Source organism: Mesocricetus auratus, unplaced genomic scaffold (assembly GCF_017639785.1).
Source record: "Mesocricetus auratus isolate SY011 unplaced genomic scaffold, BCM_Maur_2.0 Super-Scaffold_100691, whole genome shotgun sequence".
NCBI lineage: Eukaryota > Metazoa > Chordata > Mammalia > Rodentia > Cricetidae > Mesocricetus > Mesocricetus auratus.
Genome location: NW_024429267.1, coordinates 1,400,624 through 1,416,598, shown reverse-complemented (window position 1 = coordinate 1,416,598; position 15,975 = coordinate 1,400,624). Strand labels below are relative to the sequence as shown.

The 15,975-nt window shown below is 50.9% G+C and overlaps 1 protein-coding gene across 12 annotated transcripts in view; it reads right to left on the bottom strand.

Moving 5' to 3' along the window:
• Positions 1-1,873, bottom strand: part of Tle3 (TLE family member 3, transcriptional corepressor) — a 45,405-nt gene extending 43,532 nt beyond the window's left edge. For all 12 annotated transcript variants that reach the window (XM_005075585.4, XM_013117432.3, XM_013117430.3 and 9 more), the window contains exons 1-2: positions 794-1,873; positions 198-298 (exon numbers count right to left, since the gene is read on the bottom strand). In XM_005075585.4, coding sequence (XP_005075642.1) covers positions 198-298; positions 794-817 — 125 coding nt within the window. In that variant the 5' untranslated portion in view covers positions 818-1,873. The remainder of the gene's footprint in view (positions 1-197; positions 299-793) is intronic.
• Positions 1,874-15,975: the final 14,102 nt, after the last annotated feature.

Genomic DNA, 15,975 nt, shown 5'->3' with positions numbered 1-15,975 from the left:
CCCCACACCAGGCGGGATATTTCGGGAGCGGGGCGACCGCGGGACGCAAAGGGTTAAGGCGGCGCACAACGAGAGGGGAAACAAAAGGCGGAGGCCCCGCCGCCGGGGGTCGGAGTCTCCTCTGTCCCCGCGGGGGGCATCAGCAGCGCGCGCAGACGCCCTCCTCGCCAGCCCGGGGCCACCCCCGCCCCCCTTACCTGTGATACTGAGCTTGCAGGAACTGGAATTCGTCTTTGATCCTGTCGCAGGACTCGGCCACGGTGAATTTAAATCCCGGCTGCCCGGGTTGATGGGGAGCCTGGAGCCCACGAGGACGACACAGGGGAGAGGAGTGGGCACATCAGACGGGCTCCACGAGGCCCCTTGCCTCCGCTGGGTCCCGAGTTCCTTCCTGCCTGGCACCACCGGCAAGGCCACCACCCCATTGACCAGAACCTTCCCAGCAAGTTTATCTCCGCTCTTCCGAAGGGGCCGGGAAGGGGGCGCCCGGACCATCCCCAAAGCCAGGAGGGTTCCCATGGTCAAGTGCCGCGGGGGCGACTTGGAAGACTTGGGAGAGGGGCCGAGGGAAGTAACCAGAGTGCCCCCTCCAAGGCAGGCTGCCCCCCGGCCACTCGAACGCAATTACCCTTGGCTCTCCACTGCGCCCCCCCCCACCAAAGCCCCTTTGTGTGAGCGCACACACGCGCGCGCACCATAAAGGTAGCAACAAGCAAAATGGAGGTGCTAGATAAACTGCCTCGTTTACCCTGCCATGATAGATGCTTAAATAAGCCTAGTTGCAATTACTCACCGGATGTCTGCCTTGCGGATACATGGCAGGGAGGGGTCGCGATTCCGAGAGCTTGGAAGCGCCGAGAGCCCGAGCCGGGGATGTGCGGGGGAGGGGGGAGGCGAGCCCGAGCGGGGGGCGGCCGGGGAACCGAGAGCTCGCCCCCGGCCCCCCCAGCCCGCTCTCGCAGCGAAATCCCAGAGTCGGGCGTGCGCCCCAAGTGCAGACAAAGAGCGGCGGAGCAAGCGGCAAAGTCGTCGGCGGGCTCGCGCTTTGTGCGCCTAGGGCTCGGCCGGCTTCGGCCGGCCGCCTTCCCCCGGCTGCTTGTACAGTGTCAGAAGCCGGAGCTGTGCGGTCATCGTCGGCTCCCTGGTGGCTCCAGTGCGGATCCCGAGGCCGAGGGTGGGGGGGGTCCTCCTGCCCCTTCGCGGGTCACTCAGCAGGATGAGGCTGGAGGGGGGCGCGTCTGGGCAGCCCAGAGCATCCGGGGCGCGCGGGTCGGGTCCCAGAGGTGGCCGGGCCCGGAACTCGCAGCGAGAAGAGAAAGGAGGCAGGCCACGGAGGTGACGGCTTGAGGATCGAGGGTGAGGGCTGGAGCCCAGCGAGGGCACTTCAACGCCCCCCCTCGGAGATGAGAGCCTGCTGCTCCTTCTGCTCCCGTCGCCACCGCCAACCCTTCCCAGGGCCGAGGAACTCCAGGCTCAGTCGGTGCAAATCATGCGACCTGGAATCCTAACTCCAGCGGGCATGAGAAGCCTCGGCGAAGGGTCCTCTCTGATCCCAAGTAGAGCGTCAGCGTCCCTGGCGAGGAGCGGTCGACGTTCCTGCTACCTCGGAACGCGCAGGCTGGAGAGCACCGAGGGGAAGACGTAGCCCGAGCCCGGGAGCTCTGCGGCTTCTTTGCTTCCTCCCAACCTAGCTCTCCTCTCCGCGCCCCGACAAACCCCCCAAACACACGCACTCAACACACACACGCGCACACTCACACACACACACACACAAAGTGCCTCGGACCTGCGGATACCACACACAGACAGGCGAAGGGGGCCGAGCACGAGGTCTGAACTGCCGCGAGAGCAGTTCCAAATAGGGACTGAAAAGTAACAAAATAATGTGGCGGCTTCGCCTAGCGTTGGCCAATGGGAAAGCTAGGATCCCACGTGGGGCCATCGGACTCGGACTGCGACTGGGCGCTGCTGGGCGCGACGTCACAATGCCCTCTTGTGTCTAAAACTATGCATGAAAAGTAGCAATCAGGCCCTACCCGCTGGTGACTTTCGCTTGGGAGTGAAAAACAGCGCTCCTCACATCAGGAATTAACCGAAAGACATATAATAAATAGATATATATTATGGTGCTGGGCTGCTAGGGTTTTTTCTTTTTTCCCACGATCTACTAGCAAATAATTATTTGGCGGGAGGGGAGGAAGAGAAAAGGAATAACAACAAAAGGGGAAAAAAGGACAAGCTGTACAATCCTCAAAACCTGTGGCTGGGTAGTAATGGATCAGTTGATTCTGTAAAGGCGGCGTACGATTGCCCCCCTCTAATCTCATTAGGGCTGCAAAGCAGCCCAATTAGATACTATAAAACAAACAGAATCACTTTGTCAGTTTAATGTTTTCACTTCAGAAGATTTAGGACCGATAAAATGCTGGCTCCCCAAGTTACCTCCGACCTCTAAGATTGTTCCCCAAACTGAGTTTCTTTCTTTTATCCGTTTCTGTCCCCCTTCCCACCCTTGGGCGCCCCGCTTTCCTCCTTTGTTCATTCGCCCTTCTTTTCAGAAAGCCAAATAAACAGCGCCTCTGATGCGCGGCGGCTGCCGCCGAGGGGGACGTCTGAGAACTCTGGCTTGGCGGGCAGCGCAGATGGAAGGGCCCGGCTGTCTGCGGACAACAGGCTCAGTAGTGTGGTTGGCCCTGTTTGGGGTTCTTGCCCTTTGGGGACAGCTACGTTCTGGCCGCAGCCTTGTCAAGGCGGACTCATCAGCTGCGCTCCGGGCCCGAGATGGTGTAGGGCATGCTTGGAGTTGGGGTCCTCCTGGCTACGACCCAGAGCTCCGACCCGGTTTCTTGGCCTGCTGGCCAGCCCGTACCATATGCATCGGCAGCCACCCGTGGAAGAGCGAGTGCGAGCCTGGAGCGTCCATGGTCACCAGCCTTGACGCCCAAGGGGGCGCAGACATTCGATTCTGGGGCCCAGTTGCTCGCAGACAGGGGTCACCTCGGGGCATTCTGCCCACCCTGGGTCCGTAGGCCTCGGACAACCACCGCCAAGTGGGCCTCCCAGGTGTTCCCGGGTCCCTCTCTGCTTTCCCACCAAGCACGCACACAAGCTCGCACTCTGGGCCCGCTGCGGGCGCGCGCGAGCCGGGCGCGCGCCCCCGAATCTATATTTTCCCCTCATTAGGACCCCGAGGTTCGCTTTTGCATCTTAATGAGGAGCTGGGAACGAGCAGGGACCTCCACGTGAGCGGCTGCCCCGAGATGGAGCCTCCCAGAACCCGCTCCGGCCGCGGGCCACGACCGCGCTCTCCTCTTCATTTATTTATTCTCCTAAATAAAAACATAAATCGTGTAAGGCGCGCACCGAAAAGGGGAGGGGGCAGGGAGAAGCCCAGCTCGACAGATGCGAGCATCTGGCCGAAGCATCCATTAGTCTCAAAATGGCTCCTCTTTTGAGCTTCCCTTTCCCCTCCCCCTTCTTTGCCCTCCCCCTTACGTCATGGGTGGGCGCACCCGCTTCCTACCGGCCCGCCCCTTTCGCTCTTCAACCCCCACGTGGGGAGCGCCGGCCACGCCCCAGAGCAAGCCTAGAGACCAATCATAGAAAAGCAAAGGGTCTCTCGACTGTTGATTGGTGAAGATGCCGAGAGCTGTCAGTCCTTGGCCGGAGCTGTCAGTCAAAACCACGAGGGGTGGGGGAGCGCTGACAAATGCCGAGGCTTCTGAGCCTCCCGCTTGCAAATAGTGCTTGGAATGGCTGCTTAATTAGCTTTGAATGGCTTTTCCTTCCAGCTCAAACAATCTGTCACTACCATGTGGTATAAAGGAGCCATGCATAAAAAAGTAAGCAGAGGCTAAATATCAATTTGATTTTGTGTATCAAAGGAATATTTTATTTTTCTCCCTAGTAATGAAACGTATCAATTTAAATAATAAAAGGTAAAAACACACACAAACCCTATAAAAAAGAACAAGAAAAAGGAAGGAAAAAAAGAAAGAAAAAAGAAAGAAAATCAAAACCCAAACTCCACGAAGTTCCGACTAGTGCGCACGTCTGAAATAGGTAATTTCTATGGATCGCGTTGAGGAGGAAGTCTGAGACTCTCCTTCTCCACCGCCCCCCCCCCCCCTTTAAACTTGCATTTAGTGTTTTGTTGTCCTGGTCCTAGGAATGGTGGGGGAGGGGTGTCAAAGGGGAGGAGATACAGGGTTAGGGAGAAAGGAGAACTTTAAAGGGATCTCTTTGAAGCTGCTAATCAAAGTGCGGGGGATTTTAAGACCCCTTAAACTGGGGGTCCTACAGCAGGTCTTGATTTGGGAGCCTATGAGAGGGGGGGAGGTTGAGGGTGTGCTTGTCGCCCAGATTTATTAAACACAATGCCTTCAAGATGCCAGGGCCAAGGCGCCTGACTCTGCCTCCCTCTCCTCGGTCTCCCTCCGGACTGGCTCCGACGGCGCCCTCCCGCTGGCGGCCACGGAGGCCCTGGGTTTCCAGGTCGAGTCTAGGCGGACTGTGTACAGAAAAGCGCTGCAGCTCTGTCTCCAGTCTCCGTGTCTCCTGCCGGGGCAGTGGTGCTCCCGAGGACTCCACGAGTCAGCGTGTGCTGGTGCAAGGCAACCTCCACATTGAGTTTTCGTGTGAGCCCAGGCGCCAGCACCCGGCCTGCCGCACGGAGGATGAGTGTGATGGATGCGCTTTTGCACAGCGCCGCCCGCACGGCAGAGCCGAACTGCAGCGGCACGCCCCACAGTGAGGAAGGACAGCCCTTGAGCGTTTAATAGATACAAAGCAGGCCATGGTTACCCACTTCGTCCTCACTTCACTCCCAAGGCCTGGCTGATGGCCAGTCGTATAGGGTAGAAAAGAGGATGAAAACAAACACACAAACAGAGCTTAGTAATGGGCCCGAGCTAAACAGAGAGTTCAGAATTGGAATCCAGAACAGTAAGATCCACGGCCAAACTCAGAAACATCTTTGTGCAAGACGAATCCATATGATCATTAGCTGAAAGACACTCACTCATTCATTCTAGCCCTCTCTGGAGATCTGGAGGTGGAGCCTCTGGCTCCCTATTTGCCCCTTCTCCTAGACTCCCAACCCCTTCCCCTTCTCTGTTAACAGAACCCGGAGCAGGGTACTGGGTAACCAGGTTCGGGTTCCTTAAGTTCAAAGCTTGCCACTGCTCAGAACCCCCACGCCACCCCACAAATTTTGTAAGAAAATGAAAAATGCTTATTGTATGCTAGAGAAAGATGCATACAGCACCCTGTCCGAAGCGCTTGACAATTATTTTTAAAAAGGAGGGGACTGAAGAAAAAGACTTCAAACAGCTCTGTCTCCAGTTCTAATTGGAAGCGTTTCAACTGTTTATGTTACAAGAAGTGTCAGGGTCATTTGCTACCGGAGAGCTGACTTTTCATTGGCTGCTTAATTGAGTACCTCGGAGTCCACCCCACGTGGGAGAGGAATTCCTGGCACATTGAAAAAAAAAAGTCACACGGCGAGATGGAAAGCCCGGGATGGATCTGAAGCAGCGGAGCCCCCTCATTTGGGATGTAGGATGACTGTGGGAACTTGGGGTGGGAGACAGAGATGTATCTCTGGTTCCTTAAAAATAAATCTGAAACACCTTAGATGAATGTTGTATGTTTTTCTCCGGAATTAAGGGAACTGCCTCTGGCCAGCCACCAGACTGTGGCCTGCCTTTTGAGGAACTGGTCTCAAGGCCTGAGGTGGGATTGGAAACCTCCCTTCCTGTCATCCCCAAGCCCCATCAGCTACTGGCATTGATTTTTGGGAAGCCTCTTGTCTGAGTCGGCCAAAGAGGAGAGAGTTCTCCTGCATCACCACCCACCACTCTTTGGTTGATCCTGTGGTTCCCTCATTATTTATGTTCAGTGCTAGAGCAAGTCTGCTCCCCCTTTCCCACCCCACCCCCGTGCATCAGTGATCCCAGATCTCCCTGCACAAGGCAGCACCTCACCCTGAAGCCAGAAGAAGGGGCATTTGTATTTGTTTAACAAGTGTAACCCAGCGCTTACTCTGCACCAGATTCTGTTCTAAGCGCTGGGCAAATATTAACAAATTTAATCCTCATCCAAAGAATGAGGGCAGTGCCACTGATGGCACTCCCACCCAGCAGACGGGTAATTGATGCTACTCTCTGGTACAATGACTTACTCAAGGTCACTGTGGTGGTTGACTGACTTGAATACAGTCAACTGAGCTCCAGAGTCCACAACTTAACTATACTTGCCCTGTGTGTCAGGGCCACCTCAGGAAAGAGGGCTGAGCCTCCTATTGGTGAAGGGACTTCCCAAAGTCTCTTAAACTCTCTTTCAACTCTCTAGCTGGGTCAAGTTCTATGACTCTAGGGCACTTGTGGACAATTTTCTAAGTCTCCATTTCCTCATCTGTTGAGGGAAGATAACAGTCCTGCCCACCTTGGAGTATTGCTTCCGAGATCAATGGAGACCATTCAAGTGGTACTTGGTATAGGCCTGGCACATTAAGTGATCAATAGCAGTTAGCTATGGTAGCCCCAATGAGGACGTGCCAACAGCTGAGGATTCAGCTTCTAGAACACTGTGCCTGCGTGCATGCCCAAGAAAGCCCCAAAGCATGCACACCCTCTCTCTCTCTCTCTCTCTCTCTCTCTTTTTTTTTTTTTTTTTGGTTTTTCGAGACAGGGTTTCTCTGTATTACTTTGGAGGCTGTCCTGGAACTCGCTCTGTAGACCAGGCTGACCTCAAACTCACAGAGATCCGCCTGCCTCTGCCTCCTGAGTGCTGGAATTACTATCTCTTGACTCTGGAATTTCCATTATTTTCCAGTCCTTGATAGCCTTGCCTATCCCTACAGCCCGAGCCCATCAGGGAAAGGTTTGGTGAGTGCAGGAAGAAAAGAATGGGAGGGAAGATAATCTGAAGCTAACCTTTTTAGGGGTGGGGTGGGGTTGGGTAGAGGCAGAGAGAAACCTGAGTAGCACCACAGAGGGGTGTGAAGGGACTGGTTGGAAAGGTGGGATTTGAACTCATCCCAGGAGTGTAGGTGAAAGTTCTGGTGGAAAGAGACCAGGAAAAACTTTCTCTCTCCCACAGCCTTCCAAGGTAGTCTGTCTTTATTATAGCCTTCCTTTTACCACCTAGAGGCTGTCATTTGGTCCTGAGGAAGGAAGCAAAACAAAACAAAACAAAAAAAACACATACAAAAAAAAAAAAAACAAATAACAAAAGAAACCTTGTTTTCATCCTACACCCATCTTAAGAGCCTTCTCATCAAATGGAAGATGTCCCCAGAGGCTGCTAAATTCAGGAGGGAGGGATCTACTCCTCAAGTCTCTATTTCTACAGCTGTAAAATGGAAAGAATAGCATCTGGGTGCTGACTCATGAAGAGTTTACTGAAAGCCTACTATATGCAAGTACTAGAATGTGAGGGAAGCCCTTGCCTTGGGTAGACACAAGGCTATCTAAGCCTAGGCTGCACGGAGAGCCTAAGTGTTAGAATTTCACGGGAAATAATCCTGTGTATCGAGTTGGAGTTGACAGTAGGAGTAACCTGCCTGTGAAGTGCTGTGGCCTTGGTTGACTGAGGGTAGAGTTCCACACAATAGCAAGGCAGCCCAGCTAGGACTCTCTGGAGAGCCCTGGGATATTGGATCTGCTTGGTGGCCCCACTACCTCTGTCTAGAAAGCTAAGGCAACCAGACTACCAGGTGGTGATTTACAAATAGGCTATCATGTCCACCTGGGACTTTGTGGGGGGCAGGTGTACAGAGGAAGCATGGAATGTGTTTGTTCACCTGTCTTTAGCAGAAGCCTGAGACTGGAAACATTCTCCCCACACCTCCTCCTAAGCTCGGCTGAATTGCATCCTGCTGTTCCCAAGGTGCACTTTGCTGACCTCTATTGACTAATGGCGCCGGGTTTCCATGCCTCATGCTGGAACCGGGTAAATATTTATCGAAGTGATTGGGCGTCCTAATTAAGAGATTTGTGCCGTTTCTCTTTCCCTTTTAAAGATTCGAAGCTGAGGCTTAGGAGATTAAGAAATAGTTTGCTGGTATTAACGCATCCATCTTAGCAAGGGTTGAGAAGAATTACCCAGGTCAGTGCGGTGGGAGTGGGGGAGAGGGCGGGTGCTCCAGGACCGCATCAAGCCTGGATGAAGGCTGGGGCAGAACTCTGGCCCTGTGCATAGGCTCTGTAATGGTGGGACCGACCCCGAGTTGGAGAAGAGAGGAGAGGGTATTTGTCTCACAGCCTTTTTTGTTCTACCCTTCCAATTCTATTCTCATCTTTCTGTCCTTTTATTAAATGGATTTGCAAATGTGTGTTTGTTATGCACACACAGTGATAAAGTGTGCTTACCTGCTAGTTCTCAACTGAGGGTGATTTTGCTCTCTAGGGGACACTAGGGGATATCCAAAGACATTTTTTGTTGTCACAACTCCATAGGAGGGGTACATTGTTGTTTGGTTTGTAATTATTATTACTGTTATTAATTTGTTTATTCTCTCTTATCATGTCTGTGTTAATGTGCATGTGAGGTCTCAGGACACCTTTTGGGAGTCAGTTCTCTCCTTAACTTTGTGGGTCCTAGGGATCAAATTCAGGTATTCAGACTTGGCTGCAAACAGCTTAACTCAGTGAGCCATTTTTCTAGCCCATAGCTGATATTTGCAAGTGAATGGAGGCTTCCAAGCAAACTACAATGCCAAGAAAACAAGAAAAACCATATCCATATCCATATACATACATACATACATACATACATGCATGCATGCATACATACATATCCCAATCCTAACAATGATGAAGCTGGGTAACTTGCATATACTATATTAATCATTTTCCTGTTGCTATGACAAAATAACCAAAGCAATTTGGGGAGGGGAGGGTTTATTTTTGGCTCATAGTCTGAGGGTCTAGTCCTAAATTTATTGTTTGGAGGCACATGGTGGTGGCAGTTAGGTCTTCTGGTCCTGAGACTGATTCTTCCCATAAACCAGTCAGGATTTCCAACAGAGCTCTGGGGGAAGTTCTGGGGCCTTCAAAAGGTAATGGGGCAGGGAGAAGATGGGGAAGTAGAGACAATGACCTCAGAGACACCTCCACCCATGCAATCCCTGAAACCCACACCAGCAGGAGGGAATTGACTCTGAAGCCTCATTGTCCATTGACCTACAATTGTGTGCCCTTTCCCATCATGCACAAACACACACACTTACACTAATAATAAATAAATATATTTTAAGATCTAACAGAAAATGACAAGTGTTGTTGAGGCCGTGGAGAGACTGGAACCCTTGTGTGCTGTTGGTGGAACTGTGAAGTTGTGTAACTGATTCAGTCAGTGTGGCAGTTCCTCAGGGAGTTAAAAATAGAATTACCATGTGACAGAGCAGTCCCATTTCTTGTGTATATACCCCAAAGAATTGAAAACAGAATCTGAAAGAGATAGCTGCACAACTGCGTGTATATTGCAGAATCCTTCACCATGACTGAGAGGTGGAAGTAACTTAAATGTAGGCCATAAGGCAAATGGACAGACAAAGACTATGCAACACATACATACAGTGAAATATTAGCCAGCCTTTAAAAAGAAAGAAATCCAATCACATGCTGCAGTGTGGATGAACCTTGAGAGGTTGACACTGTTTCATAAATCAGCTCTAATGAGCTCCTAGCGTAGTCAGGCTTGGAGAAACGGAAAGTAGAATGCTGGGTGCCATGCTGGGGAGGGACAAGTGGAGTGATTTGGGCTGCAGAGTTTTGGCTTGGAAGATGAAGAAGTCTAGTAATACAGGAAGAAGTCTAATGATACAGGAAGAATTAGCTGCATGACTGTGAATAGTTAACATTATCCTTTGAACATTTAATGGTGGCAGTATTTATGTACTATGGTTTTTACTACAGTTAAAAAAAATAGAGGCAGCCCCATTGGTGGGTGAGTTCTTTGGCATTTTAAGCTCAGTTCCTGGAGCTCATGGCCTAGCCCTCTCTTTTAGCCTAATACAGCAATTCCTTCTATCAGTGTGGTCTGTTTCAAACAGAAGAGTGTGTGGTTTCTAGACCCTGTGCCTGGCCTGGCCTCATGCAGTTCTGCTTTTTCTAGTACCTTCTCTACCAAGATGCCTTCAGCCTGCCTTAGGCTATAGTAAATATGTCATCTTTAACTAATTAAAATTTTAATGTACATTTAATTTAGTGTGTGTGTGTGCACGCGCACACTCGATCACAAATGTGCATATGTGCACATACACACACAGCATGGTGCACATATGAGAATCAGAAGACAACTGGGAAAATCAGTTTTCTCCTACTATGTGGATCCTGGGAATCAAATTCTAGTCACCAGACTTGGTGGCAAGCATCTTTACCTATGGGACTAATTTGCTGACCCTCCCTGACATTATTGATTAATAAAAATAGTGATTCTGGGACAGGGGGATGGCTCAGTCCATGAAGTGCAGGTAAAGAGCTAGGTGTAGTGCATGTATTTGAACTCCCAGTGATGGAGAAGTTGGAAACAGGTAAATATCTGAGGTTCACAGACCAGCCAGCCTAGCCTCCTCGGTAAGGTTCAGGCCAGTGAGAGGCCCTGTCTCAAAAAGACAAAGTGGATAGTTCCTACGGACTGACACCCAAAGTTGATCTCTGTGCACACACTAAGAAAGACCACTGATAATTGGTGACATGTGCCCTCATAGACAGGTAGATAGGTTGGACTTCTCCCTACTCTCTTTACCTTCCTGTATTATTTTGTTTAATTATGTGTATATGTGGGGAGGGCATGTACAAGTGAGTGCAGGTGCCCTCGGAGGTCAGAGGAGGATGCCATATCCCTTGGAACTAGAGCTATGGGCAATTGTAAGCCACCCAACATGGGTGCTGGGAACCAAGCCTGGGTCCTCTGCAAGAGCTTTTTACTTTTTTACTGTGGGGTTTGGTGCAAGACACACTGTGGGTTCCTTTTCTGTAACATGGGAATGGTGACAGCACCTTCCTGTAGGGTTGCTGTGAGAGCAGAGCAGAGCACCACAGGTCGGTGGAAGTGGTCTGTGACTGTCAGTGATTCTGAGTAAGTCAGGTCTCATCAGCTTCTTCGTCTCAATGAGCTCAGGCTCCCATGCTTCCATCTAAATCCAAGCACACCAGCTTTTCCACCTGGAACTGGAGTCTCTGCACTTGGAGTTTAACTATGTCTCCCGTTGATGGGAGACCAGGAAGGCAGGAAGCTGGGTATTCAGAGACCCAAACACTAGAAGTCAGTACTAAACACAGGTCCTGAGAGTTCTGGGAAAAGGCAACATGGAGTCAGGCATGATGGTACATGCCATTAATCCCAGCACTCAGGAAGCAGAGGAAACAGATCTCTGTGAGTTCAAGACCACAATGAAACCTTGGCTCAAATTAAAAAAAAAATGAAGGCAGCTTGGGTGGCTTTTTGAGGTAGTAGAATATAGCATACATGTGTGATGGAGTGAAAGGGTGAGATCCTGTCTTTGACAGTTACAGCCTCCTTCCTTATGGAGGCTATGCTCAGGACTGGCAGGCAGAATCAGGCTGCCCACAGTTGGCATGCACAGCTTCTGTTAAAAGAAGGTTCACTGCAGCCTGGTTAGTTGGAGACATGGGAATCCTAACTCAAGCGATCCAGGCTAGACCCTGACAGGAAAAGCTCTACCCAACAGGTCTGTGGGTCTGAGCTTTGGAGATCTCATGATAGTGTTGGCAGAAGCACAGCTGGAGAGGATTGACCAATAGGTCATCAACACATGCGGACTGGGAATGTGGAGCCCATAGATGAAATGTCAACATACACATTTAGGAAGGGCTCCCTCAAAGGAGCTGAGAGCCCTCAGAAACATACCTCAGTCCTGGTTGACTGTTGGCTAAGCAATTCAGTCAGTGTTCACAAACTACTATAATCAATAACTGTGGGTGTCAGGATTGGGCTCCACTATGTTTGTCCAGCCAGCTCACGGGACTGAAGGGCATCAGGACCAAGGTTGCAGAGGTGTTGCTTCCCAGCACCACCAGATCAGAGACCCCAGGGACAGCCACCTAGTCCAAGGTCACAGGCCCTGCTCAGGAAAGCAGGGTGCACATAGACAAGGCCTAATGACCTCTTCTTGGTTAGAACAACCTTTCAAAGCCTACAGAACTCTCGGGGGTGGGGGTGGACCGGACCTGTGTGACTTCACCAAGCTCCTCCCTACCCCCCATCCCCCACCTCCCACCCCCCACTCCCCATTTCGCTTTCCAAAGAGGCTCACAGAACCTTCTACACTTTGCCTTGGTCAAGTTTTGCAATCAAATGCAGGGCCTCTAGTTTAACCAGAATTCCTTTAAACAACGACTGGACAAGTTCATACTAAATAAAGAAACAGACAAAGCCATTCACCTGACACTCAGATTTGACAGGGCAGCTTGTCCTTATTTGTCTGGTAGCTCCGTTCTACCTTAAGCCTTTTCTGGGGGACCTGCTCTAAAACCCCAGCAAGTGGCACCCTTATTTTAGAAACAGAAAACTGAATCTCAGAGTTGTGGTTATATACGTGATTTTGGTTACTATGGAGGAGCAAAACAAAAACAGGGGTTTCAGGGGCTGGGGTAGGGTGCAAAATTCCCCCCCAAGAATTTGAAAGGTACCACCTGTATCTCACTGCCCCCCCCCCCCCCAGCTCTGGAGGAAAGAGCTCCAGCCCGGGTTTTCCAACCAGCCTTCCCAGACAGGGCTGAGCAACCCCTTGGAAGAACATTTTAATCAGCCACCTAGTCGCTGCCTCTCTTGGCCTTTGCTTTCATTGTCAGAGTCTGTGTCAATAGCTGGAAATCCAGGCACAGCCCACGGAGACATCTCCTCCCCATCCCAAGCAGAAATCCCATAAAGGACAGGACTCCCCCTTTATAGGGAAAACAAACAAGTCTGGGGGCTCCCAGGGGCTATGGGCTTGGGGGAGGGGTGTGGGCAGCCAGCTGGCTCAGCCTGGCCCAAGCTCCCACCCTCACTAACTTTCCACTCCTAACTGTCTTTCTTCAAGTGGATCTGGATGTGAAGAGAAGCTGGAATCTGCAGAGTTCAGCAGACTCAAGCCTCAACCTGCCTCCAGTCCAGCAATCCCACTGGGAACCGCTCTCCCAGCCAGGGTGACCTCTGAGCAAATCACCTCCCTCAAACTCTTCTGGAGCTCCCTGTAGCCATCAGCCTGGCCTTCCACCTGGACTCCTTGCCCCCTCTAGGTGAAAGACACCCCCACTCCCTCCATTCCAAGACCCTTTTCGTCTGTGGTGCCTCCTTAGCCAGAAAAATCACTTCCTGGCTGTGCTACCCAGTTGTATTTGATGCCTTCATCCAGGGTGTCCTGCCCTTTTGCAGTTGGACACCTAGGCAACTGTAGACAGAGTTCAGATGACAAACCTCTGGGCATGTCTATGAGGACTGATCTAGACTAGGTTATCCTGAGGTAGGAAGACTCATCCTGAATGTAGGCATCACTGTTCCATGGCTGCAGACCTTGGACTAGGGGGCTTATATAGGTGTGGGCAGGAGTCTTGCTCAGGTCTGCCTGCTTCTCTTTAACTGGAATGTTGGGTCCAGTGTTTGGGAGTTCAGCTTCTGGGGTGTGGAGTAGGAAGCCACCCTCCTCCACTGTACAACTGACAGTAGTGCTAAGTACAACTGGGGTGGCATCTTGTGCAGGCAGCCCAGAAATGGGTGGAAGGGTACTTTCCACTCCTGGGTAGCTGGCATCCCCAGCCTACCTGGAAGAGTAGTAGGCTGGGAACCCCCGATGTTCCCTGGTCACGGAGAGCTGCCCTGGTACAGGGCCTAGATTATATCTTCTGGGCCAAGATTAAAGTGAGTGTCAAGGAACTCCAGGGTCAGGGCCACTGGATGACTTGGTGACTCTAACAGGCCTGTTTTTCTTCCCTGCCACAAGTCTTAATCCACTACCCATGGAGGTTGTGGACATCACGCCTCTTAGCTGCTCCAATCCCTGCACTGACTTTCCAGTTAATATCTGAGAAAAGTTCAAGTCCTTATGTGGTCCAGCAGGCCCTCTGGACCTGTTCTGAGGAGCCCCCATTACTGGCTCATTCCTCTGTGCTGGACATAGTCCTCCCCATAGGCCTCCATGTTGGCTGATGGCAATTTGTAAGGTTCTTACCCCAAAGCTCACTGAGCTAACATACTCCCCCACTTCTACCACAGTCCCATGGAGACCTCAGCCCTGAGCTGGTGACCTGCTCTGGTTACTCATTTAACACTGAAGTCAGCCTCACTCTGTCTCACCACTGATGATACCCTCCTTACTCCCAGTCAACCTAACACTTGTGTCTTCATTTCCTAGCAAGCCATGGAACTCGCTCAAGTTGGCTGCCTGTCCCCTGCCCTGGAGGGTCAGCCCCGAGAGGTCAGTTCACTTTGTTTACTGGTGTAGCACTAAAGCAGTTCCTAGTGAGAGACCCTGTCTCAAAAAACAAGGTGAATTGTCCCTAAGTAATGACACTCTACATATCCTAGGCTGACCTCTGGCCTTCATATACATGCATGCATGCATGCGCGCATGCATGCATGCACATGCTGCAGCGTGTGTGTGTGTGTGTGTGTGTGTGTGTGTGCATGAGCGTGCAGGCAACTGATTCCATTAGGGACACAGAACCCAGCCTGACCATCAGAAAGTGTTCAGAGGGTGTTATTAGGATTAATGTGTTAAAATGGATAGGCTAAGAACATGAAAGGCACAAAAACAACACCCCCATAAGGTAGGGGGGCAGCTCCTACATTCTTCCTTCCTATTCAGGCCTGGGGAGGGGACCCATCCAATGAGTGGGCCCTCACCTCACTCAGTCCTCATCTTCCACTCACCCAACTGCCTCCTCTGCCTCTGTCTATCTAAGAGAATAGTAGAGGAAGCTCGTTGGCCTAAGATCCTAGAATATCCCCCCTTGAATGATTAGAAGTGTGGTAGTCCAACCACTGTGCTTAATTTTACAGGGGAGTACCAGGGCCCCATGTGGGAAGCAACTAAGATCACAGAGGCCTTGGTGGTACCCAGTCTTCCTAAACCCCTCTTCCTCCAGCAGCTGAATATACAGACTCCTATCTGGCAAAGGGCTGTCGAATCAGCCAGTCAGCGACGTGTTTTAGCATGGAAGGATCTATCCAGCATTTTCAGTCTTCACTTGCCTATGTTTGTATTAAATCACCTTTGTTGTAAAGAACAGAATGACAAGGAATCTTAAGTACCTTGGGAAACCTGGGGTATATTTGCATCATCCGTGTCAACATATATATCTTGGAGAAATAGAAGGGCAAGACACAGCCGTTGCCTCCCAAGAATTCTTCAGTGGGACTGGGAGATGGTGAGATTCATCCTACAGAGACTACCGAGATTGGGCTGGGATACCGCTCAGTGGAGAGGGTTTGTCCACAGTGTGTGAATCCCAGGTTCCACTCCCACCACCACAGAAACAAAACCAAGCCACCAGGATACTCAACAATCAGTCAAATGAGTTGAAAGCTTATATTGTCCTAGTAACCTGCATATGCACAAGCACAGCAATTTTCTTCACCTTTGCATTTTCTCTTATTTGTCATTTCTCAAACTGGGAAACAACCAAGATGGATGTCCTTTATGATGCAAATGGCTGCACCGTGGTACATACAAGTCATGGAATATTATTCAGGGATGAAAGGATATATGCTACTAAGCACTGAAAAGACAGGCAAGAAACCCATATGCAAACCACTGAAGGCAGCTGCCAGTCTGAAAGGGCTGCAGACCAAGTGATAAGAAAAGCCACAATGGTGGTTGTTGGTTGCTGGGGTGGAGGAAGAGGAGGGATGAGGTGGAAATATATGGGATATGTTAGAGCAATAAACCTGCCCTGTGTAAGACTGACAGCTGTCTCTACCATATAGTAAGTTACACAAAGTATGTCATGTGCTCAAATAATAGGA